At 41.2% G+C, this 25,703-nt stretch overlaps 1 protein-coding gene across 1 annotated transcript in view; it reads left to right on the top strand.

Moving 5' to 3' along the window:
* dlgap1b (discs, large (Drosophila) homolog-associated protein 1b) overlaps positions 1 to 25,703 on the top strand; it is a 113,377-nt gene that overhangs the window by 73,542 nt on the left and 14,132 nt on the right. Inside the window, 3 exon segments of the mRNA XM_055151057.1 lie at positions 3,526 to 3,703; positions 5,600 to 5,865; positions 14,635 to 14,663. Of these exon segments, the coding sequence (XP_055007032.1) occupies positions 3,526 to 3,703; positions 5,600 to 5,865; positions 14,635 to 14,663 (473 nt within the window).

Genomic DNA, 25,703 nt, shown 5'->3' with positions numbered 1-25,703 from the left:
AGAGAGACACATAGTCCATTCTGCTAAACACAAACATGAAGGTTTAGGAGGGGAAAAAAGGAATAAACTGAAAAACAATGTGAACGTTTGCTGAATCAACAATCGAAGCACAAAACTTTTTATTTATCTCAGGTCAAATAAGTCAGACTTTGTTCTGTTGATACAAGAATTTTAGAGAGTTATCTTCCGCATCTAAGAGACACATGATACAAATTAGCAGCTGTGGCTGGATCATCTCAAATTTAGACGGAGGTTTTTCATGCTTTATTATCCGATTCCGATCCCTTCTGGATTCTAACAGAATGTTGAAGGGCCTGGCTGGTCAGGAAGACAATTTTAGATGTACCTTCTTTTCCTCCACATACAACAAAATAATAATGTCTTCCTAAAATCCTGTAGTTTAAATGTGTAAATCTTTAATTCTGTAAATCTGTTAAATCTTCTGAAATGTGATTCTTGTATTAGGTTGCCGGGTCAGATTTCACTATTTGTCCATTCTTCAATCCTTCTTAAAATAGTAACTTTGAACTAAATCATATTATTGAAACATGAATAAAAAATCTTTGGTAATGTCAGAAAATTTGCAGTTAGTTATTTTTCCCTAATATTTCATCTTACTATGAATAGATGTGATGTAGAATGGGACAAGATCCATGCCTCACGATAAAACTGCCCTAAGAATTATATAGGGATATTTATTAACAGTATATATATAATGTGTCAATGGCTAGAGCACTGGTATGCCAATCCAAAGATCAGAAAATCCGTTCCCACTTAGACCAAACTCTGTCTTTGTGTCCTTAGGCAAAGCATCTCACCCACCTTGGCCTCACTGAACTTCACAATATATACATTTGTCATCATGTCAAAATGTTATCTCATCTCACTCTTATGGATCCAGTCTCATGCTTAGTCTTGTATTCTGAATGGTTCCTTGTCTAATGTAGATTTGCTCCAACTTGAAATTTTGATGTAAGATCAAGGTACATGTTGCATTTTTCCCATGCAGGTAGGTAGGGCATCTGGCTTAAAACATCTCCCTTCCACTGAGATCTAAAACTGATTTGTTGTGGGGCTGAGGTGACACTGCTCTGTGTACATTCATTGGTGCAATAATTGTCCAACATAACCACAAACACAAATAGCTTTTACATAGAGCCTTTTCATTCCATTTTTCCTTTTTGTGGCGTCCATCTGTATTGAGCACACGTTTCTCAGCTGCAGTAATGACGGCCTATTTTAAGACAGAAATGCATAATTAAACCAGACCTGGCAGAGGCAGAGCCCATCGCACATGTGCATAAATAAAACTGGCTCTGTACTCCTCACATTCTATTAAAAATGTCCTTTCTATTTTCAGATGTATTTCGCCCTGTTCTTTCTAAATGGGTTTAGTAGGCCGCAGCGTTTATCAAAAGCCACAAGCGTCGGCGTTTTAGGGTTTCTCTCCTGATTAATAGATTGTTTAGCTAACTTCCAGCTGCTGTGTAACCTGCGCTCCACAGGCTAATCCAAACATGCAGAGACCAGAGCCATGCTGGGCTGTGAGAGTGGAGGCAGGTGAGCGGCACGCTAATGAGACCTCTGTTAGCGCTAGCACACTCCGGAATGCAGCTATGCTTCATCACAATGTAATATATGTCGTTTTTTCTTTGTGCTCAGACAAATATAAGTTGTTTTGAAAGGCTTAAGGTGATTTGAGGCCACACTATATAAGCCGCTGCTGGTGTTTCCATTCTGCTGCGGTTGTTTATTGGATAAAGGTACCGTCTAAAGCAATTGTGCATTGATCCATATCTTTGAATTATCCCCAGACTAAAATGTGTTTGTCATCCTTAAATGATTCTAGGACTGAACAAGTTTGGAAGAACTTCTACATGCATTTTTTTTTTTTTTTTTTTTTTTTTTTACATGTAATACAATTGCGATGATATGATATGTTTCCAAATCATTTCAAAATGAACTTTTAAAAGACAACAAGAGATGACATATGAGAAGACAGAAAATATGAACTGCCAAAATAAAAGAATCCTACGCATTTGAGAATATTTGTAGAGATTTAAAGCACATATTTTATACATAATGAGACCTGAACCAGATATTTCATTGCTTGACAAGTACATTAGTGTTGTCACAATATAAAATTTTCAAACTCAGTCAATAGACTTGATACTCAATATTGATTCTGATACCACAATGATAATTGAAAGCATGTTCTTTTAGTACTTTATTTTATATCTGTATAATACCTCAGTCGTCTAGGTAAGTTTCATAGTGCTGTATGAGGTTATACTAGTTTGGCCTTATACTTGTTCAGATACAGCGCAAGGGCATTCTAAAGCTATTCAGGAAAGGTTTAAGTCCTGTGAATGTGACTTTTTTACTACCCATATCTGCTCAATTAAGTATCTAGTTTCGATACTTGTTTTAGTATTGATTAGTATCTGATTTTAGACACTTTTATCAACCCTAATTTGCGTAAATAATTGTAGCCTTCTCCCTCGCCCTCTCCGGGTGGGTGGTGAGTCCCTGCCTCAAGTGGACTAGTTCAAGTATCTCGGGGTCTTGTTCACGAGTGAGGGGAGGACGGAACATGAGATTGACAGGCGGATTGGTGCAGCTTCTGCAGTGATGCGGTCGCTGTATCGGACCGTTGTGGTAAAGCGGGAGCTGAGCCGAAAGGCGAATCTCTCGATTTACTGATCAGTCTTCGTTCCTACTCTCACCTATGGTCATGAGCTCTGGGTAGTGACCGAAAGGACAAGATCGCGGATACAAGCGCTCGAAATGAGTTTCCTTCACAGGGTGGCTGGGTGCTCCCTTAGAGATAGGGTGAGGAGCTCAGTCACACGGGGGGAGCTCGGAGTAGAGCCGCTGCTCCTCCACGTCGAGAGGAGCCAGTTGAGGTGGCTCGGGCATCTGTTCCGGATGCCTCCTGGGCGCCTCCCTCGGGAGGTGTTCCGGGCATGTCCCACTGGGAGGAGGCCCCGGGGAAGACCCAGGACACGCTGGAGGGACTATGTCTCTCCGCTGGCCTGGGAACGCCTCGGGATTCCCCCGGAGGAGCTGCAGGACGTGTCTGGGGTGAGGGAAGTCTGGGAGTCCCTGCTTAGGCTGCTGCCCCCGCGACCCGGCCCCGGATAAGCGGACGAAAATGGATGGATGGATGGAATCGTAGCCTTTGCCAGTGCGCTAATTATGAGCATTCAAATTGTTAATGCAACCTTAAATCTAAATATATGAGGTTCCCAGTGTATTGAAAAACTGACAGGAAAAAGCTGAAAAATATGCAGAAATAAAATCAAATACAGTCAACAAAAATAAACTTTCAAACAAAAGTAGAAGCTCTTTTGTATGAGTCTGTTTTTCTGGTCCATTTACATTTGAGCACATTTTTGATAGTTTGTCATAAGGTCTAAATATTGCAGTTGCCATAATACAAAAAGTGTGATTTTAATTTCATCTGTATAGCCCACCCGTACCTAAACCCACACTGTTGTCTCTCTGTCTCTGCTTTAACCACAGGATCTCCACAGAGCACTCTCCAAAGCTGCAAATCCGGAGCCACAGCTACCTGCGGGCGGTGAGTGAGGTTTCCATCAATAGGAGTCTGGACAGCTTGGACCCGGCAGGGCTGCTGGCCTCGCCCAAATTCCGCTCCAGAAATGAGAGCTACATGAGGGCTATGAGCACCATCAGCCAGGTCAGTGCAGAGCAGGCCTATACCACAGCGCCCCCTGCATGCAGTTACATCAGGCCCCACAAGGAGGTGCAGAGGGGAGGAGACGCCTGTGTTCTGCTTTTGGAAGGCAAGAACCAGCTATCAGATCACTATAATATTAATGGGTTTCAGCTTTATTCTATAGGTGACATTTTGAGGACTGTTCACCATTCAAAAGATGTAATATTTAGGTTTAATTGCCAATTGCTATAGCAACGGTCGTCATTTTTCATCATTCCAAAACCCATGCATAGGAAAGCTCAGCAAATTAGCATAATGCCTTTCCGGGGCGCTGATGATTACAGACATTTTTGCATTGCCTAGTTAAACAGGGCCATGCAGAACCATTTCCTACATCTGCCAGTGTATATTCAGAAACAAAATGACTAGCTTAAATGTAAAGCAAAAGAATGCATTCACAAAACTATATGAAACCTTTGTACTGTAATTTAATATGCTACCATTTAAACTTTAGGCACAGGGAGATGATGATTTAGGGTAGAATAAGGGCATCCTGTACAAAACGTTTTGAAGAAAATGCTAGTGACTGTAGTACTAGGCTAACTAATGAAGAAAGAATAATGAGGATACAATTCTATATATTCTAAAAGAAAAATAGTACTGGATTTTTACAATACTCTTCAAAGTGTATGTGACAATAGGAAGGCTTCACTTACCTCCTTGCTTGGGAAAATGGGAATATAGCTTTTCCGTAAAAAGCCCAGGGCCATACCTTGCTCTGGCAACCGAGTGACAGCCTCGTGAGACCTGCCTTCAAGTGTTGATTTGATGTAAGCCTGGAAGAGATGGACAAAGTGGACCTGGAGGTGCGGCTGGACATGCTGTTTCACTCACTGTGTCATAGACAAGCTGAGAAGAAGATTGAGGGTCAAAGCTTTCTGATTCCAAGCTCGACAGAAAATATGCTGCTGCTACACTTAACACTCCACTTATCACATTTCTGAAGAGCACTGCTATCTGTCTGTGAAGTTGCATTCCACCAATAGAGCCACACTGAGAATATTCAGATGACAGGACTGATCTTTTATAATGGCTCATGTTGTCTAATAAGTGGAATGGAACTTCAACAGATGCACTCAGACTTTTGTGAGTAGAGTAGTAAACTAACTTTCACTCCTCCTCTGTAGTCACCATGAGTTCCTAAAGTCATAGTTTCCTCTCGTAGTTTGTAGCTCTTGTGCACAGCACATGTAGTGTTTTCTTCAAACTAGTGTCTGAAGGTGATCCCTCCCCCTCTGCACTCTTTGAATGCTTTTTTCATCCTCTCAAGTAGAGATGTCTATGTCGGACATGGCCATGCCAATAAAGTGTGAATGTTATGGAAAAGTGACTAAAATGAAGTCATATTTTTTGTATGCAGACAGGCGTATTTGTTAGTATAATTAATGGGTAAGATTCAATATAAATGTGCATGAAGAGAACGAAGGGGTTACAAGCCATCTTAGATTGACTGCTGAAATGTCTTATTTATTGCTGAACCAACTGTTAAACACTGGGGCAATCCATTAAGAGCTGGGGGTTTCATAATGCACACAGCACTTTCCTCACCGTATGGCCTGTGGTAGTCAGAAAGACTGTGCATATGGACAGACATGTTCCATCATTCAGATCCATAGAAACTGTACTAAATAACCACCAGTAAAGTGAATAATGACTACAGTGTGCGGCTTTGTGAAGCTGGTCAGGCATGTAAGCTTAAATGATTATTATCATTTCCACAGCATTCTAATTTTAGTGGCATGTGCCTTGCTCTTCCATCTTGCTTGCAGCACCACAGTATTGTGTCAGTGTGTGACTTGCATAAGTATATAGTCCATGTGTTGCTAAGCCTGCCCTCTCGCTCGCCCGCTCTCACAGGTGAGTGAGGTGGAGGTGAATGGTCAGATCGAGGCCGTGTGTGAGTCGGTCTTCAGTGAGTTGGAGTCTCAGGCCGTGGACGCCCTGGACCTGCCCGTTCCCAGCTGTTTCCGCATGCGCAGCCACAGTTATGTCCGTGCCATAGAGAAGGGCTGCTCCCAGGAAGAGGCTGAAGAGGGCGCAGTACTGTTGATGTCCAGCAGGGTCCCCAGCTCCCCTCCCCGCACTACCACCACTGTGAGGACCATCCAGAGCAGCACAGGTGGGTGGGCTCATACACTTGACTCATAGTGACTTGTGCTCTGGTGAACATGTGTGCACACTTATTATATTTTCATAAGTGAGGCTAGGAAAGATGCATTATGGATTCCTCTGTGTCAAGTCTGTCAGTACAGCACATGTTAGAAGTACTGTGAACAGTATTGAGTTGATTTAGTATAGATGTACGCAAGGGATAGCTATTTTGTCTTGATGTTGATGATGATGATGATGTTTGGTGGAATTCCACATTCTCAATAAAATCCATAGATTATTTTTGTAGTAGTAGTAGTAGCAGCAGTGAAAGCTGTAGCAACAAAGGTAATGTACTTGTTTGTTTACTTCTGCTTCTGAGTTTTGCTATTTAAACTCCTCATACTTACACTTGAGTTCAGTGGATAGGGAGGTGAAAAGAAATCTATTTGGCAACTCACCAAAATAATTTGATTCCAAATCTGCTCTCCTCTTACTCTGTGAAAGACCTTGGTGTGCTGACCACTCTGTAATTTCACTTTTGCGACCTAAACCCTCTGCTTTTTATCCATCTGACCCAGTTTCCCCAATACAATGATGAATACAGAACTGAGCTTATTCAGCCAGTAACACTCTTATTTTAGCCCCCTTCTTTGCCTCGTGGTCCTTCCCAGCATTACTACATGCAGTTATGATGCTTAGTGGTACTGGCATTCCTCCCTGACTACTTCTACTGCAAACACGACCATCATTCGCTTACATAGTACTTTCTGAGTCACCACCGGCATGACGCACACTGCCTTTGCTTCTACCCTCCTTGTAATTATACCAATTAAACAACAGCAATTCCCCAATCATCACCGGGGATGCTACAGTCAGCTAATTAAGCCCATTTTTACTGCAAATTGGAAGAATGGCACAACTGGTTCAATCAATTCAAAGTTCTTAGCTTCGAGTCGGCACAAGCAGTCATTTAATGCTACTCTGGAACAGGGTTTAATTGACTCCCTGCTTTCTGCACGTATTAAAAATAAGATTATAATAATAGGAAGCGGCAGTGCAGTATTTACTCATTACAGGGCTATTGACTGTAAGGCTAACAACACAATTAAATGCGGCAGAGGATCCAGCTGATGGTTCCATTGTGTGAGGCTACTTATTGATCCATAAAAGAGACAGATACGATCAAGACGCTGACAATCGGAGTTGTATCCCCTGAGGAAGTGTAGGTAATGAAGCCCATCTATCAGGTTCAGCGTGCGGGGGCTAAACTGTGCTTTGCAGGCTACACTCGCTCGTAGTGGAGGTGCTGCTGTGTACAGTAGGTCTGCATTTGCATAAGGAAATGAAAGCAATTTGTACCAACTAAAAGTCTGCACTGCCGCTATGGGACATGACACTGAGTCAGGCCTCAGCGTTTTTTAAAACTATGACAAAGGACTGGGAAGTACTGGTAAAACTTTAAAGATTGTAGACTATATTTTTTTTAACTATTCATAAAATGTGAATCTATGACATCAAATCAAGAAAAAATAATAATCTAATTGTGATTTTTCTGAAAATTACAATTTGATTTGCAATTTAGGATTCAGTTCACAGTGCATATTTTAAACTCAAGAAATGTATAATTTATAATACAAGAAATACATGAATCCCATGCTTTTCAGAACAAGTTTGTAGAGGTCTGTTCTACTGGATTAGCCAGTATTTTCCCTAATCAAAAGGAGATTTTGTTGTTTTCAGAGGAAATTCCATTACCTCAGTTATTTCCTCTACCATTTCATTAATGTTAATTTGACTGTGATATAATTTGCAGCCCTTATCAGTTGTATTGTATTGCCCCGGCTATGTTTTTTGACAAGAAAGGGACATTATAACATAGATTAGAAAACAGCGCAATATAGGCCCTACCCCTATAAAATTTTGTCTAAGGTTTCCATCATTCTGTATAATTGGCGTGTGCGTATTCTCAGTAGCAGCCCCCTCACAGCCTCTCCGCGGTGGGCCAGTAATGGTCGTTCATATCGAGCTGGGACTACTCACATGATGAATGGACATGCACTACACTATAGTTCTCCCTGATCCCACAGTACAAAGCCTGTTTGCTATTTCCTAATGAGGTCAATTCTTTCTCTGTGGCCCTCACCTTTTTCTTCTTTCCTTTCATAACCTGCTTGGGAGAGTGATGCATTATATTTGAGCATTTGTGCAGAGCAGTTTACAGTGGTTTGCAGTAATGTATGTTTTACTTGAGATTACTGTCATAGATTACCCATAGTGTCATTTGTCACCTCCTCAGATCTCCACCCACAGTCGTCAGTCACTGTAATTAATTAGCTACCTCTTCATCAGCAGTACCTGAGGGGAGGATGTGATTGAGGATGGATGGAAGAATAGAAAGAGGAGAATATAGGGATTTACCACAAGCGCTGCTCACTGCTGGGAGTTTCTCTAATTAACACTTTGCCTTATCCAACCCCCAGTCTTAGAGAGAGAGAGGGAGATCCCAAGTGGTGTCTGACCGATAACTAGGCTTCTTCCCAGAGAAAGCTGTTTTATGTCTTGGCAGTGTAACAAGTATATTAATTCCGCAAGTGTATTTAAAGGTGCACTATGCAACTTTTCTTACGGAGGATCTGACACGTTCTTGCGTCCGTGGAGATGTTATAATGATCAGCAGTATGGCATTGAACTGTATTCATGGAGAAAAACAGGTTAAGGTTATAGGTCCGGTCTGTGGAAAGGCATCCTTGCTCACAGTAAGAATGCATGTATATCAAAGCATGATATATGTTTAATGTATAGACTATATACAAAAGTGGACCGAGCCAGTGTAATGTCAACCACAGTGTTCAGCGCCTCTCAGAATTTTTTGAATGACAAAATAGCGAAAAAATTAAAAAAAACACCAGAATCATGTAGAGCGGGTTAGACCAATATGACGAGGCTCACAGCAACAGTTACAGAGAGAGGATAATATTCCAGTGTAAGTCAACAGGAGCCAGAGTCAGAAGGAGCTAGAAGTGCCTGCATGCAAACATCCTATTTGGAACGCGGCAGCTAGCACGTTAGCTATGTCCATTTATATATACAGTCTATGGTTTAATGTCATACTGTGGAGCATATAACTATTAACATCTCTTTAATGTACCTTAAATTATATCCCTGTTTTTCTACTAACCACTAAGACAGATGTGCAGCCTTGTTTAGTGCAGCGCCCCCTTGTGATGAACTGAAACTAATGCGCTAAAGCAGACATGTCAAACTCAGGCCTGGGGGCCAAATTTGGCCTGCGGTATAATTATATTTGGCTCTTGAGATCATATCAAATATGTATTAGAGATGGCCCGCCGGCTACAGATAGGTTATAGAGACATTATTTATTTTAAATTGTATTATTATTTTATATTATTATATTTGGATTCAATGTTTAAGTAAAACTTTTATTAAACATTTATTTTAATGAGAAAAGTTTTAACATTACATATCTCAAAAGAAGAGAAAACATGCAGATGTTGAAATTTTTCAATAAATATTTAGTCTGGCCCACGACTTGGTCCCAGTTTTAATTTTGGCTCCCTGTGAATTTGAGTTTGACACCCCTGCCTTAAAGTGTTGACTAACATATTTAATTTCCTGTAGTCAGAGAGCCATTCTATGCTGAAGCTTTAGGTCCCTTTAAGGCCAGTATTCATTCAAATATGAGCAAGTATCAGCCTATATTTCTTATTTGTGCTATTTGTCTATTTTCAGAGAAATATTAACATATTATTCCTCTTGGCCTTGTTCCTAATATAACCCAAAGAAGCGAATTGCATCCATTATTACTGTAGAAGTCTCTAAATAAGTCATTTATGTAACATTGGTGGTAAAATGGACTACCAGTGTCTGTTCACGTCATCATCAAGGTTCTAAATTTGAGCCGTTTGGGGACACAAGGCAAGGTATAATTTTCAGTATTAAGCCGAATAGCCTAATTTTAGCTGTCATATTTACACATCACACATCAGCTCATTCCAAAAATAATTACCAGACTTTATAAAGCATCCAGCGTTTACACAAAAGCTTGTTTTTTCAGTCTGTATTTAGTGTCTAGTATCTTTTTTTCTGTTAGGACAAATGAGAGGAGCTCGTAGCTGAGTCAATAGTCTGCAATGAAAGTAAACAGACTAAATGAGAGCTTTACACTTTAAATCCTTTGCACATGAAGTGAATCTGGGCTACCACGTACTCAGAATGAAGACAAGTAGTTCTAACAGCAGTACAAATATAGATTTTAGCTGGTTTAAGAGAGCTCACATGTTACCTAGAACTTTTATACTACATTAAACATTACATTATTTTCTGGTAGTGAAATCCATGGTCATTCATACAGGTTAGTAATAGTTGTATTGAAGTACTTTTGGGGAATTTGGTAGTAGTTTTATACATTATTACTAGTTTGTTTGTACCATATTATGTACTTTAATAATGTTTATGTATCTCAACTTTGCCTAGTACCTTCCCAAAATTATTACTACTACAATTTTCTATTGAAATAGAGGAGGTTTTTGCAAATCATAGGCTTATTTTTAGCAATAGTTTAAGACTCTCAAATATCCTCTTGAATACTATCATTCAGAATGGAATCTATAACTTCTCTTACCTCAGTTTAATCATTTATACTTTGCACTGTGTTTTTTACAGAAATTCATACTCATCACTATCTCTCACTATGTTATTTTTACCCATTTAGTTTTTGCTCATAAGATGCCATGTACCGTATGCTTGGACACATTTCTCTGATTGGTTAAAACTGCCCATCAATCACGCCCTCACAGCTCTGTGAGGGGAGACTTGGCTACAGGTTCTACATCTGTGTCAAGGGAAAAGCATGTAGTGTTGGATGGCCAGGCAGTACATCTAAAGTAACAGTTCATTTCCCTGAGTATTGCTTATAGTCTACTCTACCTCTGAGCAGAACCATGTGTTTCATCATGCAGCGAGCACTTCACAGAATGTCTGCAGGATCCCAGAGTGCCAAGTTAAGATATTGTTGTGGTGAATATTGCATGACGCTTTTGAAGAACTGTTCAGCCACTGGTACTGGTCCCACTTACGCTTTCTGTTGCCACTTCTCCTTTCGGCTCAGTGCTAATCTCTCTCTCTCTTTCACACACACACGCACATACACATGCACACACACATTATACAAGACCTATGAGCGGCCGTTTGCTCACTGAGATGCCCGGTCCATTATTATTGATGATCTTTTGAGCCCTCAGAAATAGCTGTCCTTTGATGGTTCCCCTTTGAAATCCAAGTGGCTGTCGCTTCGCTTCCCAGATCAGACTAACATGTACAGTATAAGAGCCACAATTATGCATGCTCACTTTATTTCTTCAAACGCAGTGGGCACGGTTTTGGGTCAATTTCCTTCATGAATAAATAGCTAGGAAGCTGGAAGTTCTGTAATTGAAAAACTGTATACGATTACAGATAATACTTACTATGACTGACTAATTCTCATACATTTTTAGATTTGACTCTTTCAGATTTGAAGATTTGAAGATGAAGGGTCTTCAATTTGCTTGCTCCATGCTTTGTCTGGAAATGTTAACTGTATGGCATTAAACTTGATTATATCAATGGTGACAAGCAGGCCAAGTTACTGGTCAAATCTGTGGAGAGATGTGATTTTCTTCCTAGTAAGAATGCATGTATTATAAGTTATTTCTGAACAAAAGCACTTGTAATTAAATCAGTGCAAGATAGGTAAGCTTAATGCCACACCGTGAATCATTCCGTGCGAAGCAATAACCTGCACCTTTAATACAAATTCTTCCACAAATTTGCTCAGTCGTACCCAAACATTCTTATATTTCAGTAAACAACACACACTTTGTTCATACACAACAACATATTTACCATATTGATTAATTGGGCTCCCTTGGCTGATTACTATATGACTTTCTGTGCAGGTCAATTAACAACTATTAATTAGAAAGATTGCATCCTCGCTCCAGGAAAAGTGCCTGTTCTGTTCTTCTGGCCTCATGTCAATTATTTAGTTCCAGTTTCTCTCTATCTATGTTCCCGAGGTGTGGAGGGATTGACTAAAATGCTTTCTTCATCTTGTTTATATAACAGTCGGCGGACCCATGTTTAATTTAATGCTTGGGAGTTTCCGGTAGCCCCTGTACTTTTGCTTAGTATAGCAGTTCATAAATATGTGTTTGAAAAATGCCTCTGCTTCCTTTTGCTGCTGGCCTTGTCAACACCAAGAGGGATTTCACCACAGCAACAAATGTGTAGCTCTGTGATGCTAGTGCGTCCATAACACTGGGCCCTATTGTGATATATATGGGGATGATATGAAATTTGGAATGCATTTGAACTTATATAGATTTTTTCCTGAGGGGAAGCAGAAAGCGAGTGTAGCTAATAGCTGCTGTTAAAGAGCTCTGCAGAGACTTAAAGCTCCAATAATGAAAGAGATAAGACATGAGGAGTGGAAGCACAACCTATAACTTAAATAGTACAAAATAAGAAGAGGTAAGTACAAATACTACATATATATTTTTAAAAAACAAACAAAAAAAAACACTGTTAAAGGATCAATATCACACTGTTTTCTGTAGTGCTCTAGTAAGTGCTCCATTGTGTTTTTAAACTCCATACACCTTCACTGAAACAAAACACCACTCCAGGTATGTTTTTGGTGAGGTAACAATGTTATAATGTTGCCTAAAGCTCACAAGAATCCATTTTGTGTAATATAGGACCTTTCAGCCTGAGGTACATTATCATTTAGGTTTGTTGTTGTTGCAATTTTCTCATCTATATTGTGATGTTTGGCTATATCACCATGCTCTATATGTTGCTATAACCTTTGTTTAAATAACTGTTTAGGCGGTTGAAGAGTAGATTATAGAAACACAAGGTCACCTGGTAACTGTTGTCATTAGAATAATCATTATTACTCAGATATTTTAGCCATACATGGATAAATACGTTGAGGCGTTTGTATGGTACTACAGTCATCCAAAGCAGGGCAGAGGGAATTAGTGCATCTGCTACAAATGAGGGGTCAAACCTTGTGCAACACTGCCCCCAGGGGTTCACTGCAGCACAGCGCTCCACTCGGTACCTTCCTGCTGCACAAGTGTGAGTGGGTGGATGAAGAGAAAACTACTTGACCCAATTATACCAATCTCTAGTATTAGGCATGTGTTCAAGAGGTCTTTTTTTAAATGGAGTGTTTAAAATAATTATTTCAATGGGCTTCTTGTTTCCTGTCTATATATAGAACTATTGTTACACTCATTCATATATATTTTTGTTGTGCATTTTATACTGTCAGTGCTCAGATGTTGAATATAAAGGATCATATCTCACTTTTCTATGTCCACATTTCCACTGTATGACACATAACATCATGTTTTAAGAATCCACTTTACTGTGTTACTGTGGTTAAATCCCCCTCACACAGAGACTATAGGGACAGAAATGTACGTACATGCATACATACAACATGCACGTATGCATGTATGCATTAAAAAGAAGAGAACTGAATCACAATATAAACGTATCTAAATGTACAAGTCTATTTGTCAAAATTTAATTACAACTGAACAGATTTGTTTTTGATTTTTAGTTAAATTATGGAAACCATATGGTACATGAGCTTTGTCAAAGTGTAGGCTATGTTTTATTCATTATTATCAGATAATAGGACGTTGCAAAAATATTCATTGAAACTTAAGCCTCTTTTACAAGAATAAAATGTATTATATAGCCTAGCCATAAAAGGCAACTTTTTGGTCAAGCAGCCTTATCGACAATCATTGCACCATCAGTATTAATCATTGTTCAAAGTTACCACGTGGCGTTTCAAAGCGGCCAATATTTTATTTTATTCTATTATGCGCCACGCAACGGGACAGTCCCATCTAGATTCGAACGACTCCAAAAGTGTGCACGGGGCGGGGGGCTGTGATCAAGGCGAGTCCACATCCTGACATAAGATCCAATATCGTCAGAGAGAAAGGCGAAAAGACACGGAGAGACGTGCGCCGTCAACCCGCGGGAATTGTCAATTCTTGTTTTTATGGCGATACTTGAGAGAGTGTCCAGCGCGCTGCTCGCCATGTGGGACTACTTGGTTCGCTTCTGTGAGTACCGCCACAGTTGTTCTCGTTTACGGCCAGAGCATGTCCGTGCACTGAGCGCAGCGGAGGTCAAGATGAGAGCGATACTAACCGGAAACAAAGATGCGCGCTCTACAAAATATAGTTCCTCAATCAGTTTGACTCAAAAAGCAACATTGTGCCTTAAAATGTAACCACAAGATGAGATGCTGTAGAATAACCACGGCTAAGCTATACGCTGGTTGATAACAAAATCATTTATTCTGACATTTACTAACCTTTTATTTTACTTTTTAAATCCTTACGAGGCGTTAATGACGCACTTGACAGAAATCAGCCCATCCCAGTGTTTTTGCTTATTCATGTATCTCAGGGGAGTTCGGCAGTCGTTTTAGTTTATAGTGACCAAAACAACTCAATAGGCCTACTTATAGTCCAGCATCAATATGTCACTTCAAATAATATGTTACTATAATTGAAGTTGAATTTGATAGTACATTTAAAGAAATGAAGTGATTCTTAAGCGTTTCATCATTATTATTATTAAATAAAAGCAATCTGTTGTCCTCTAACTTTCCATATATTATGGACTTTCTGAGTTAACCTGATGACACACTTCTCATTCATGTGTAGCTGCTGTGTTGTGACAGTCTTCCGGCTCGCAGTCTATTTCAGTGTCATATCTCTGAAGGGGTCAGTGACAGGTGCGGCCTCATCCCCCTGCATGTGGCTGGCTCCACATCCCAGCCCTACCCTCTGTATGTGGGTCAGACGTGAGAGACAGCAGCCCACATAGCAATCACACTGAACAGACTGGGGAGTTACGGGGTCCTTCTGGGGGCAGGAGGATCACTTGTACCACTTAACAGTCCGGCATGTGTGAAGAGAGGGAGTGTGTGATAGACATAGATAACACATTTCTGAGCAGCCATCTGTGTGTGAGTCAAGCTCTACACTTGAGTTGTTACATGCCACTGATGCCTATGTACTACAAGCTTTTCTATTTTTATGACCTAGAACTGTCCAGATTACTAATGTCCTGTTATCTCCAATGTAAAGTACGTTCAGATCCAGCCTGCCCAGAGCTGCGTCACTATCCTCCCCTTTGTGTGTTGAAATCTAGACTTCATATTGATTATTATATCCGTGTTTTCTTTCAGACTTAAAAATAAAAACTAATTTATCTATCTCCATTTTATTTAAAACATACACAAATGGATTTCAGTATTAATTTCCTGAACATGACGAATATAGATTTTAAATAATTGACACACAAAAAGTCAAATTTCAAAGTCTAAATTCTGCTCCAAACCACGTGCTTTACTGACAGAGGAACATGGTGTAATTAGCTGATCATTGACAATTAGAAAGGACTGAATCTTAATTAAAATGTCATTAATTACAGCCTTTTTAAACAACATCAACAGCTGTAACTCTGTTTCATTATTGTATTATTATGCTGTGTTCCAGGCAATTGGGAGGTCGTATATTTCCAAGTTGAATGTTATGAGTACAACTCTCAGAGCATTCCAGTTGAATTAACTCATATGTAAAGAATATGACTCATGCTATTGCAAAGAAACATAAAGTTGAACAAATGTGTATATATTTATATTTTTAACAAATATGTAACTTATTCAATTACAGACTATTGTTGAATTTAACCTGTATCGAGTGTTTCATTTGTTTATGTGGTAACCACTCTGATCCACTTTTTGTGCTGATTAGAATTGTTGTAATAGGCTATAAGACAATCTAACTCATATCTGAAGTTCTGATTACCAGTTCAAGCAGCATTCCAGGGAACTATTTACAAGTTGGAGGTGGGAAATAGTCCACTTACAGGTATCTGGAACACAGCTTATGGCACAGCTTTATATTGCATTATATCCACTTCTCATCAAATGCACTTTGATGTTGTTATTTCTATTTGAGACATGGGACTTCCTCATAATACACTATACATACTTTTTGGACCCTATACCAAATGATTCCTAAAAAGTAATTACATTCCCAATTTTTTTATTGACTTTGAATCCAGCCTCCTCTTTAATATTCTGCTTTTGTCCTCTTCTTGTAATAGCTTTCCCCAGCTTAAAATCATCACTTGTTTTTACCTAGGGCACCATTAGTCTCCCTAGGGTGCTCAAATTGTTCCAGGCCATCGGCGTCTATTCAAAATGCAGAGCTCAAATGTGCTTTCCTCAGGGAGTGGTTACACAAGCAGATGTGGCAGCTGTTTCAGTGTATTGGTATTTAAACCAATAGAGCGATAAAAGGTTTTCGCAAAATGGTAGTTCCCAAAAGGCAAGGTCAGCATAAGGAGTAATGCAAGCAGTCTAAGATAAATACTTTATTGAATCATATGTAAATGTGTTGTAAATGGCAGTGCTTTCAGTGACTTTTCAATGCATTAGTAGCTTTATTACTCACTGTTACTAAAGGTTTAGCCACCCCTTTTGGTTTCCCTCCGATTAAGTTATCATATTAAGTCTTCTCGGATGACACTCCCAGATGCTTAAGGAGTTATGAAATGTCCCAACTTAACTGGAACAAGATGTGTTGTCACGTATAAGCAGTCTCCATGGGCCCGGTAAAAATAAATAAATAAATAAGTGAAATGTTGGTCAAAGGAAGTCATGAATAAAAAATTAAAAATAAAAATAAAATCAAATGTTAGAGTAATTTTTGAGTTTATCATCACGGGCTTTAATGCAAAAAGGGTTGAAATTCAATCCTAAAAATAAATCTTAAAGCACATTTTAGCATTTTGGTTTTTACTATAGGCTACTTGATAAACTACCTTGTAACAGTAATAGTAATAGTTATAGCCTTCTTAACATTTGTAATGCCAGCTGTGATGTGCTTCTCCATGTTAAAAAGTTTACATTTTGCAATACAGATTTTTCTTTGATTTGCTTAAACTGTTGTTATTTGACCACATTACTTTGAAGGAAGCTAAATTGTTGCACTTCCCGTTTTAAACCACTAGATGGAGCCACACGCCAAACCTTTGTTCTCTAATTGCTTTCATATGTCTCAACCTCAGGAGTAGGTCCAGGATTTAGGACAACGCTCTAAATTTATCCCGCTGATTACTGCCAGGCATTTTTAGAGCCAGAGCTTGTGTTGAGAGCGCAGTGAAAGAGAAGCAGGATGTGTTCTGTCTTTGTGTGTGTGAGATATTGTAGCCTCCAGTGCTGACTGACATTCGTGCTTGATGTAAACGAGCGGATCAAATGATACCCTTTGAAGGCGCAGTGCCGGAATGCGTCTCTGCGCTTTGTCTACTACGCACACACACACACGCACCGCTCTGTCTGTATCCCGCCCTTGCTTTAATTACAGGGGGGAGATAAAGCTCTATCTCGGCCAGTGCATGCGAACTACACCTGTGTGTCATTGGATCAAAGCTTCGGGTTAAAGAGGGAGTTATTATTCAAAGCGAGGATGTAAATTAAAGGCGCACTTTGTAACTTTACTAATAGGGGGTCCGCCATCATGATTGTCTCCATTATTGCGGTGCCTGGAATGTGACAATTAAGTTTCAATCTATTCCCATGGAGACAAGCGGGTGAGTTATGAGTCAGATCTGTGGCAAGTTGACACCACTCAGAGTACGAATGTGTGTTTTAAGCAAGAAAATGGAATATTAGTGCCATATTGTGGATAATAAAACATCCAGATTGAGACAAGCAAGTGACGGACCCCCTCGCTCATCCATCTCTTTTTGCGCACACCTGCGTAATGTTGTCCCGCTACTTTGATGGTGCAGGGGGGGGGAGTGTTTGACAGGAAGCGAAGGGCTGGGTCTAGGCATGCGGTGACACACTAGACATGCGTGAGGAGGAAAAGCGGTGCCTCTATCAAGCGCTCGGAGCATATGCGGGCGTGTGTGCACCGCCACCGAATGCGCATAGAGTTGTCAAAATAGGATGCTTGAGTTGCGTGGGGTCTAGAATTGTGTGTGCATGTGGGTAAACTGTGATTTGGCGATCCCCTCTCTTCCTGTAAGAGATAAATTCAAGCCACGTTGTTGTGTGCATGTGTGTGTGCGCGTTTGTGTGTGCGTCAGCCCGTAATTACTCCATTCTGTCACAACTGTCTGAGAATGCAAGCCAGTGGGAACTTGTACTGTCGCTATCCACTTGCATTGAAAAAATATAATCAGCATTTTGTTTGACATGAAAGCTGTTTGACATTCAATGAGAAACAGACTCATGGTTCATACGACTCTTACAAGTTTCATGAAGCCTCTTGGATCTCTTGCGCTTCACCACATCTTGCGAATTAACTTTGAGTGTGAACTGGCAGGAACATGAATCACTTTTGTCAGTAAGATGCAAGCGATGCAAGAATTAAAAAGTGGTTGCATTCTAAAAACTTTCACTAGGTGTCATCATAACCCCAGCGTCTCTGGAAACATGCTGATGCACAAACGCCTACTGTCTCATCAAACTAATTATATAAGGCGCCGTTCTAAACATCCAGAGTGTTCACCCGTTCAAATTGTGCGCATCACCCCACCTGCAGGCACATGTTTAATATTTTTACTGTAGTCTAATTGTTACGGAATGGTATCAATCACCTGTATTTACCGAGCATTTGAATTGAGGGTTGAATTAGCAGAGATTTCCTGCCCATGCACGCTCTAATCCACAATAACAGTCAATAGGAGCTATGCGTAGGATTTAAGGCTCTAGTCAGCGGTTGCTATGTGTTTACTGTATGTTTACCCATGACTAAATTGGTCCCAGCTTGATCTCGGGGGCTGCTTTGATTATGGCCGTTTATGGAGGAAGGAGCAACATTTGGAAATCTTTTGACACAGGAAGCCGAGGCATCAGAATGTCATTGAGGAGACAAGAGAGAGGGAAATTTTAGAAGGGCTTAGGGAGGAGCTGACAGGAGCACACCAAACACAAAGAATGGCTGCGGCACTGCTCCCCTGCTGTCTCCACTGCATGTACCTCCGCAGCAAAACACCCAAGCTTTTCATAGATGATCTTCTCAGGATATGTTTAAAATTATGCCCTGTTACAGTGTGGGTGGACAGTGGGCAGCTCTGTCGGATAGGCTGTCCCACTTGTCTGCTTCCTCATTGTGTTTTGGCACTGGAGAGAGCGAACTGAAGAAAATCCCCTAAAGGATTTCCTCACTGTTGACTATAGATGATCCTAGCGGCTCCTGCATGCTGACGCTGGGCAGGGCCGGGCCGTAAAGCAAAGCCCGGGGGGAATGAAAAACATGAAAGGAGTTTTAAGGACAGTTCTCCCAGATTGGAAAATAAGTCCGGAAATTTGAGTTTATGATGTGCATTCTTGGGATGGAAATGTAAGATTTTGACAGGTTGCTTTCACTGCACACGGGGGAGTAACTTTTCCTTCAACTTTGGAATGGTGCATAGCTGTAAGTGGGTGGTTTGGGCTGTACAGTGTGGGAGGCCAGGCCCCGTTGCAAATTAAAGACTTCTTTCTCTGTGAAAGTCCCTGCTGCTCTAATGTGTGTGTATGTGTGTGTGTGTGTACTCCAGACTCTATGTGTGTGTGTGTGCATGCCCGGGACCAGACCTCTCCTCCCACTTTTTTTAAACCAGTCATTAAAAATAAGCCACAACTCACCCCCTAGTCCACACTGAGAGACAGCAAGCACCAGAGAAAGAATGCATCTCCTCTTTCTAACCTCTTTTCTTTGAGCGTTGCTGCTTCACTAACCAAGTAAAACGGGAGGCAAAGGGAGGAGGAGGATTGTGTTCAAGAGGACTGATTCCACTCAGGGCTTTGGCAACCGACCCCTCCCCCTGTTAAAGAGTAGCAGGAGTTTTTCTCTGTGTCCAGGAGGGGTGCGAGAGAAGAGATGAATGGGGAAAGGAATGCCGGAGACAAACGAGAGCTCTGCAGGAGAGTGGGAATGCTGCAGAGCCCATTGTTCCTCCTCCTGTTAAGAATCTGCCCTGAGTGGATGTAAACACACGAGAAGAAGACAGAGAAGAAGAGCGGTGCAAAAAGTCACACCTGAGGAACGCACACAAGTTTTAAAGCACTAATGCCAAATCATTTGCATTACCACTACTTCTATTAATACTTTTACTACCATGTACTATTACTACTACTACTACTACTACTACTACTACTACACAAGTATAATATAGCAGCATTCTTCCCAGCTTTTGTTGTTGACTCATATAATGTATTCAACATGCATACAAACTTAGTTAAGTTGTATAAAATCATCATGACAAACTTTTGCTTGGTTCCATTTAGAGATTAAATCCCAGACAGGGCATCTGTTGTAAACAAACAAATCATTACAGACTTGTCACTGTATCTATTTTAGCATGAGACTTTCCCATTTCCAAATAATACAAGTAATTTTGTAGATTTTAGCTAACCATTTTTGTAGTCTGTTCCATGTGTGTTCTGAATTGAGTGGGCCATACGCAAATGCTTACACAGTGCCTATAGCTAGCTGCCATCTCATCTTTCCCCCCGCCCTCCTCCGCCAACAGGATGTATAGGGTCACGGGGTCAGGACTTGAAACCACAAAAGACAGTGTACGTCAGTGTAGCCTGGTTCTTGTTCCAAATCCCCCCAAAGCCCACTCCCGGACCCTCCTACATTTATGTCTCTCTTTCTCATTTGCCTCTGCTTTTGCCTTAACTTTTACCGCCCCTTCTCCCCTCGTCGGTGTAGGGTAGAGCGGAATATGCCTGACTCTTGGTTTTTGGAAGCACAGATGTCTTGAGCAGCTCTGGTTTAAGCCTTGCCAGTGTCTCCTTTTTCCTCCATGTGCAAGTGGTCAGGACAAAGAACGTCAAACAGGCAAAATGGGGAAGGAATGTGAATAAGGAGGGGGAAAAAGTTGAACTGAGAAGCACTCAAGCCCAGTGTTTTAAGGCATTCCTGGAAGTGTAACCAAAGTGCTTGTAAAAAGTGCAAGCTAATATTCCCGGATATTTTTTAGTGTCAAACCACTGCATCACATATTTTTGGGAGCAGTGGCATTCAAGAAACAGGGTGGTGAACTCTTGACCACATTCTGTTGCTTTTATATGTAAATAGCAGCATGCAGTGATCCCTCATGTAAGGTCGTGACATGGGTATTGTGTGTTGGTTTCATTGGTGGGTCTTGTTTTGGAGAAATGTCCTGTCATTGTTAATAGTTGTGGTCAGAGTATTTCTCTTGTGCGCTCAGTTTTGACCTCAGTAACAAAAAGTTCTTGTGACAGTGTGTCCTGTTTTATCAGGAAACAACTGTGGTGCATAGAGGCATTTGGAGATAGAGCGATGGCAACAACGCTGTGCTGTTGCCGTGGAGATTTATATTGGTTAAGCATTGGTCTGAGTGGTCATTTTGCAACTCATATTGCCACGATAAAACTCTAACTTAGGTTGTTAATATTGTAGTAGTCACCAGTGAATCAGAGTGTCAATTGACAATGAGAGTAATGAGAGTAGTGTGCTGTGATTGTGTGCTCTGGTATGCTAGTGCCTGTTCCATAGCCCATGTTGTCAGTGTCGACACATGCAGTGTGTCACTCACTCACAGGGCCAGTTTGCTCCTACAGCAGCAGTCAGCCACTGAGCAATGTTGTGGGAAATGAGTGCAGTGAAAGCATGCGTGAGATGTGTGGGCGTGTTAGCTTTAGCGTTAGTGCTAATGCTCAGGTTTATGCCCCACAAAGCAGCAGGAATGTACAGGAACTGAAGGAAAGAGCCAGGCAAACTGCTCCTCACTCATCTGTCCCGCTCTGTTCCCCTCTGTCCCCTCCCTCTGTCTTTCCTGTGCTTGTGTCGGGTGACTCTGCTCTGTTTTAACCCCCGCAGGCAACCACTTTGGCACAAACAAAAGAGTGATGAGTCTCCTCTGGTGGTGGTGGACCTGTCAGAGGAAAGCTCTGCCAAAAAGCACTGGAGAACAATAGACGCGGCCTGCAGCCCACCAGGGCAGCTCTAATGAATAAGCCCTATGTAAAAGTCTTTAGAAGATTAGACTGGCTACTGCACTTTGATATGATGTGTTATTATTTTCAAGTCCTTCCGAATTATACCAGACATTGTTAGTGTGTTTGGAGATCATACAGTTGTTGTATTGCGGATGAACATGCAATGGAATCAGATCCTCTCAGATTCCCACCGACAATAAATCTTTCGCAGCAGAGCACCTGATGATTTTCCAGCAAAGGAAAGTGTCCCAGACTGTGTTGGTTCAGACTCATGCATGCCTCTCCCTGTCTGTCAGTGATTGACAGAACGAGTGGAGCGTCACGCCATAAAAGTGGAATGCAGGTAACCAGGCTGTCTATTTGAACTTGGAACAGGAAAGTGGGTTAAGTGAAGTGAATGTATTGCCTAACAGGGAGCAGCTGCCTGCCAGATTAAGCAGCGGCTGACAGTTGTAAACAGTCTCTTATCTAGTGATTCAGGAGACACAGGCCCATGAGTGCACTCACCCTGTGTTGACATGCTTTCTGTCAAAGAGGCTGTGCTCTGCTCTGCTGATTGTGTTCGTTTAAGGACACATTTCACTATGTTCTGCTCAAATTGTGGTGACAGATTTTTATAATTATATTAAGGTACTGAGCCAACTCTCTCACACAGGCTATATATATATATATATACACCCTTTTAAAGGCCACTAACTAGCCTTACTCCCTTACACACACAGGAGCTATTGTGTCTGAGAAGTTCAGGCATCTGGAGAGCAGAAACCCTCTGGGCTGACCCCTGACCTCTGCTGGCTAAGAGCTGCAGACAGACATGGGGCTCTGTTGGAGACTTCAGGTGACTCTGAGCACTCTAAACATTCAAAGCTCTATTGTATATGATGTGAACATGGCTTGTTATGGCTAAAACAAGTGAGTAGTGACTGTGTAAGTATCAGTGTCTTTATTATGGCCAGTAGAGATAGTGTTATTTTCCCTAAAGTCAACAGTTGTTCACTTGTGCTTGTTTTTTGACTGTCACGTTGAGTCGTTTGGGATGTGCCTAGTTTATGTGCATTGTTTTCTCAACAGCAGTGTAACGTCACACGGTGTGAACGTTTCACTTTATTGTCATCTCATGGCACTGTCCCAGAAAAAAGGTGACAAGCCTTTTAACAGTAGTGCAGGCAAACTGGTTTGTAGAGTTTTAGTGTTCATCCACACAATGGCAGCGCTTCGGGGGAAGAAACATCACATATTCATTTACTGTTTGTGCCACCTAATTGTCATCCACACTTGTATCCGGATGTTTGGGCCTTATTGTACGCTGGTGTGCAGCTGCACTGTACTCTTTTCAAGGTAAACAAATGGCCAACAGAAGCGCTTTGCTGGTGAAGCGCCAAGCCTGTACAAACTTCATGTTTTTGTGCGTCGCCATGGTGACAGTATCACAAAAGGCTCCAACTGTGTCTGTGAGTGAGCGGGCAGACGGGGCTGCTCTGTGCTCCCTCTCCTTTGGCTGAGCCTCATCCCAAACACAGCTCTGGGCTCAGCTGTCAGAGCTGCATGCCCCGCCCCTCTGTGCTCGGGTTTGTTTGGACACTGCTGGACGTGCCCTTGGCCCCCACGCGGGGGAGCCCGCTGGCCCTCTCTAAGTCCGAGCGTCTGCTCTTTGAAGTGGCCTATCGCACAGACACACAGATCTGAGATTAGTAGACAGCTGCCTGCCTTCAGTCTGTCTTGGATATGTGATTAAATAAAGGAAACAGAGTACACCTATGCAGGCTCACACACAAATAGGACACACATTGAGTGGGGCTGTAGGGAGGCAGCAGGTCTGTTTTGGTTTGAAAGGCTGAAGAAATGAATGAGACTGTCTTGGGGGAGGGCACAGGCCTTTCTTTGATTTTATCAGCCCCAGAGGTCGGGGGAGTGCTCAGTCAGAGGAACGGCTATTCACACCAACCTGTCAGCATGGGGCTCAAGGGTTTGTCAAAAGGGGGATTTGGCCACCACACTTTTATTATTCATACTGACAGCATTTTCCAACATACCGCTATAGTTCTCTCTCATTCTGGTAATACAGACTGTGTTATAACTTTGCTCTGTAGTTGGTGATTGCTTAGGCTTGTGTTCAGTGTGGTCATATTGAACAGCTTCTCTCACTCCTCCTGAACAGGCTGAAGATGAATCTGCGTCACATTCTTGCTTCTGTCAAACACTGCGTCCTTGACTGTCTGTGTGTGGGAGGTCTGAGGTTGCTCACGCTGCCATGTGAGCTCCTGCTTTTATTACTTCTCTATGGATACAAAGAAACACATAGTCCAATCCCTCCAAAATGAGTCAGATACAATTGTTAAAATGTTAAATCCGGTGATGGCAAACAATGAGAGTGAGATGGGCTGGGTGACTGTCAGCAGCAGCCTGATTGATGCAGCACATATCAGTGGCAGGAAGTCTGTGGTGTGCATTGATGTGGAGAGGTGGGATCATGGCGCTGGCTTGTGTCAATGTTATTTGCGTGACCCTTTGCCTGCCTGTGTGCGCCTGTGAGTGCGTATAGACATGTTCGGACTTCTGATGTGTTTACTTAACCTGTCTCGGCATTCGTTTCACAGTACTTCTCCATGACAGCTAGGTGGGACCCGGCTTGGCGTCTCCCATTTCATATGTAGCTTTATTGAGCGGATGAAAACCCTGTGTTCTGTGACTTGGGGGAGTGCGCACACAGACACACACAGACACACAGTCTCTGGTTGTGGTGCACATACACACTTGGTGACTTTTAGATGACTTCGGGGGATAGAAGCCTTGAAAGGGCTGACATTGGATCCTTTGAACCTCCACGACTGATAGGCCAGGACCTCGCCCTCTCTCCCACTCTTTAATACATGTGTGTGTTCCTCTGGCTCTGAACTCTCTAACCTTTCAGGGGCCGCCTTTTTTAATTTTAACGTTTCTCTTTCAGAGGTTATCGCAGCAAATCACCTGCGCTCTAGTGTGCAGTGTGATTTTTGATGTATCTTTATCTGTTTATCAAGGTTGGGCTGGGTGATATGACCATAATTATGATATGACTGTTTGTTGTCTACTTTTCCCCACCCACTCCTCCTATTGGCCATCCTCTGTTTTGCACTGAATGATTGACAGGCTATTTAACCAATCATGATAAAGTGAGAGTTATGTGAGTTTTAGGTAGCTTTAACAATTTTCAGTGCTGTATAAATCTACAAGCATTGTCATAAAACTGAAATTGTGACTGAACTGAAATCAAGACTCCAGCTAATTCTAGATAGAATATCATATTGTCCTTCTATCTACTAAGACTTTCTCTATCAAATCAAGTACAGTTATAAATAAAAAAAAAAAGATGTATTAAATTTAAAAGAAAATTTAATAAATAAAATAAAATAAAAAATAATTACATTCAAATAATTAATTCAAAAATAAATGTAATTAAAATTTATTTTTTAATTAAATTAAAAAAATACATTTAATTAAAAATAAATGTTAATAATAAAAAATAAAAAAATAATTAAATTATAAAGAAAATGTAATACAATTTTCATCCCAACATCCAAGAAGGATAAACATATCTCTTTAAAGTGAATATCTGACACATTCCCATAATTTGGCACTGCTCCCTGGATTTACAGTATTCTGTAATGACTATTGCAGTTGCAGGAAACAATCCACACAATTTTTTCTCTGTCTTTCATGTGGCTCTTCTTACCATCGTTAAACACTGTGATCTCATCTCTGAGACATATAAGTCATCCTGGCTCTGAACTTTCCATCTTGTCAAAACCTGACGGAGAA

The sequence above is a fragment of the Boleophthalmus pectinirostris genome, unplaced genomic scaffold (assembly GCF_026225935.1).
Source record: "Boleophthalmus pectinirostris isolate CB_2022bp ecotype Guang Dong unplaced genomic scaffold, ASM2622593v1 HiC_scaffold_15, whole genome shotgun sequence".
In the NCBI taxonomy this organism is placed as follows: domain Eukaryota; kingdom Metazoa; phylum Chordata; class Actinopteri; order Gobiiformes; family Gobiidae; genus Boleophthalmus; species Boleophthalmus pectinirostris.
This window is presented reverse-complemented; position numbering and strand designations above follow the sequence as displayed.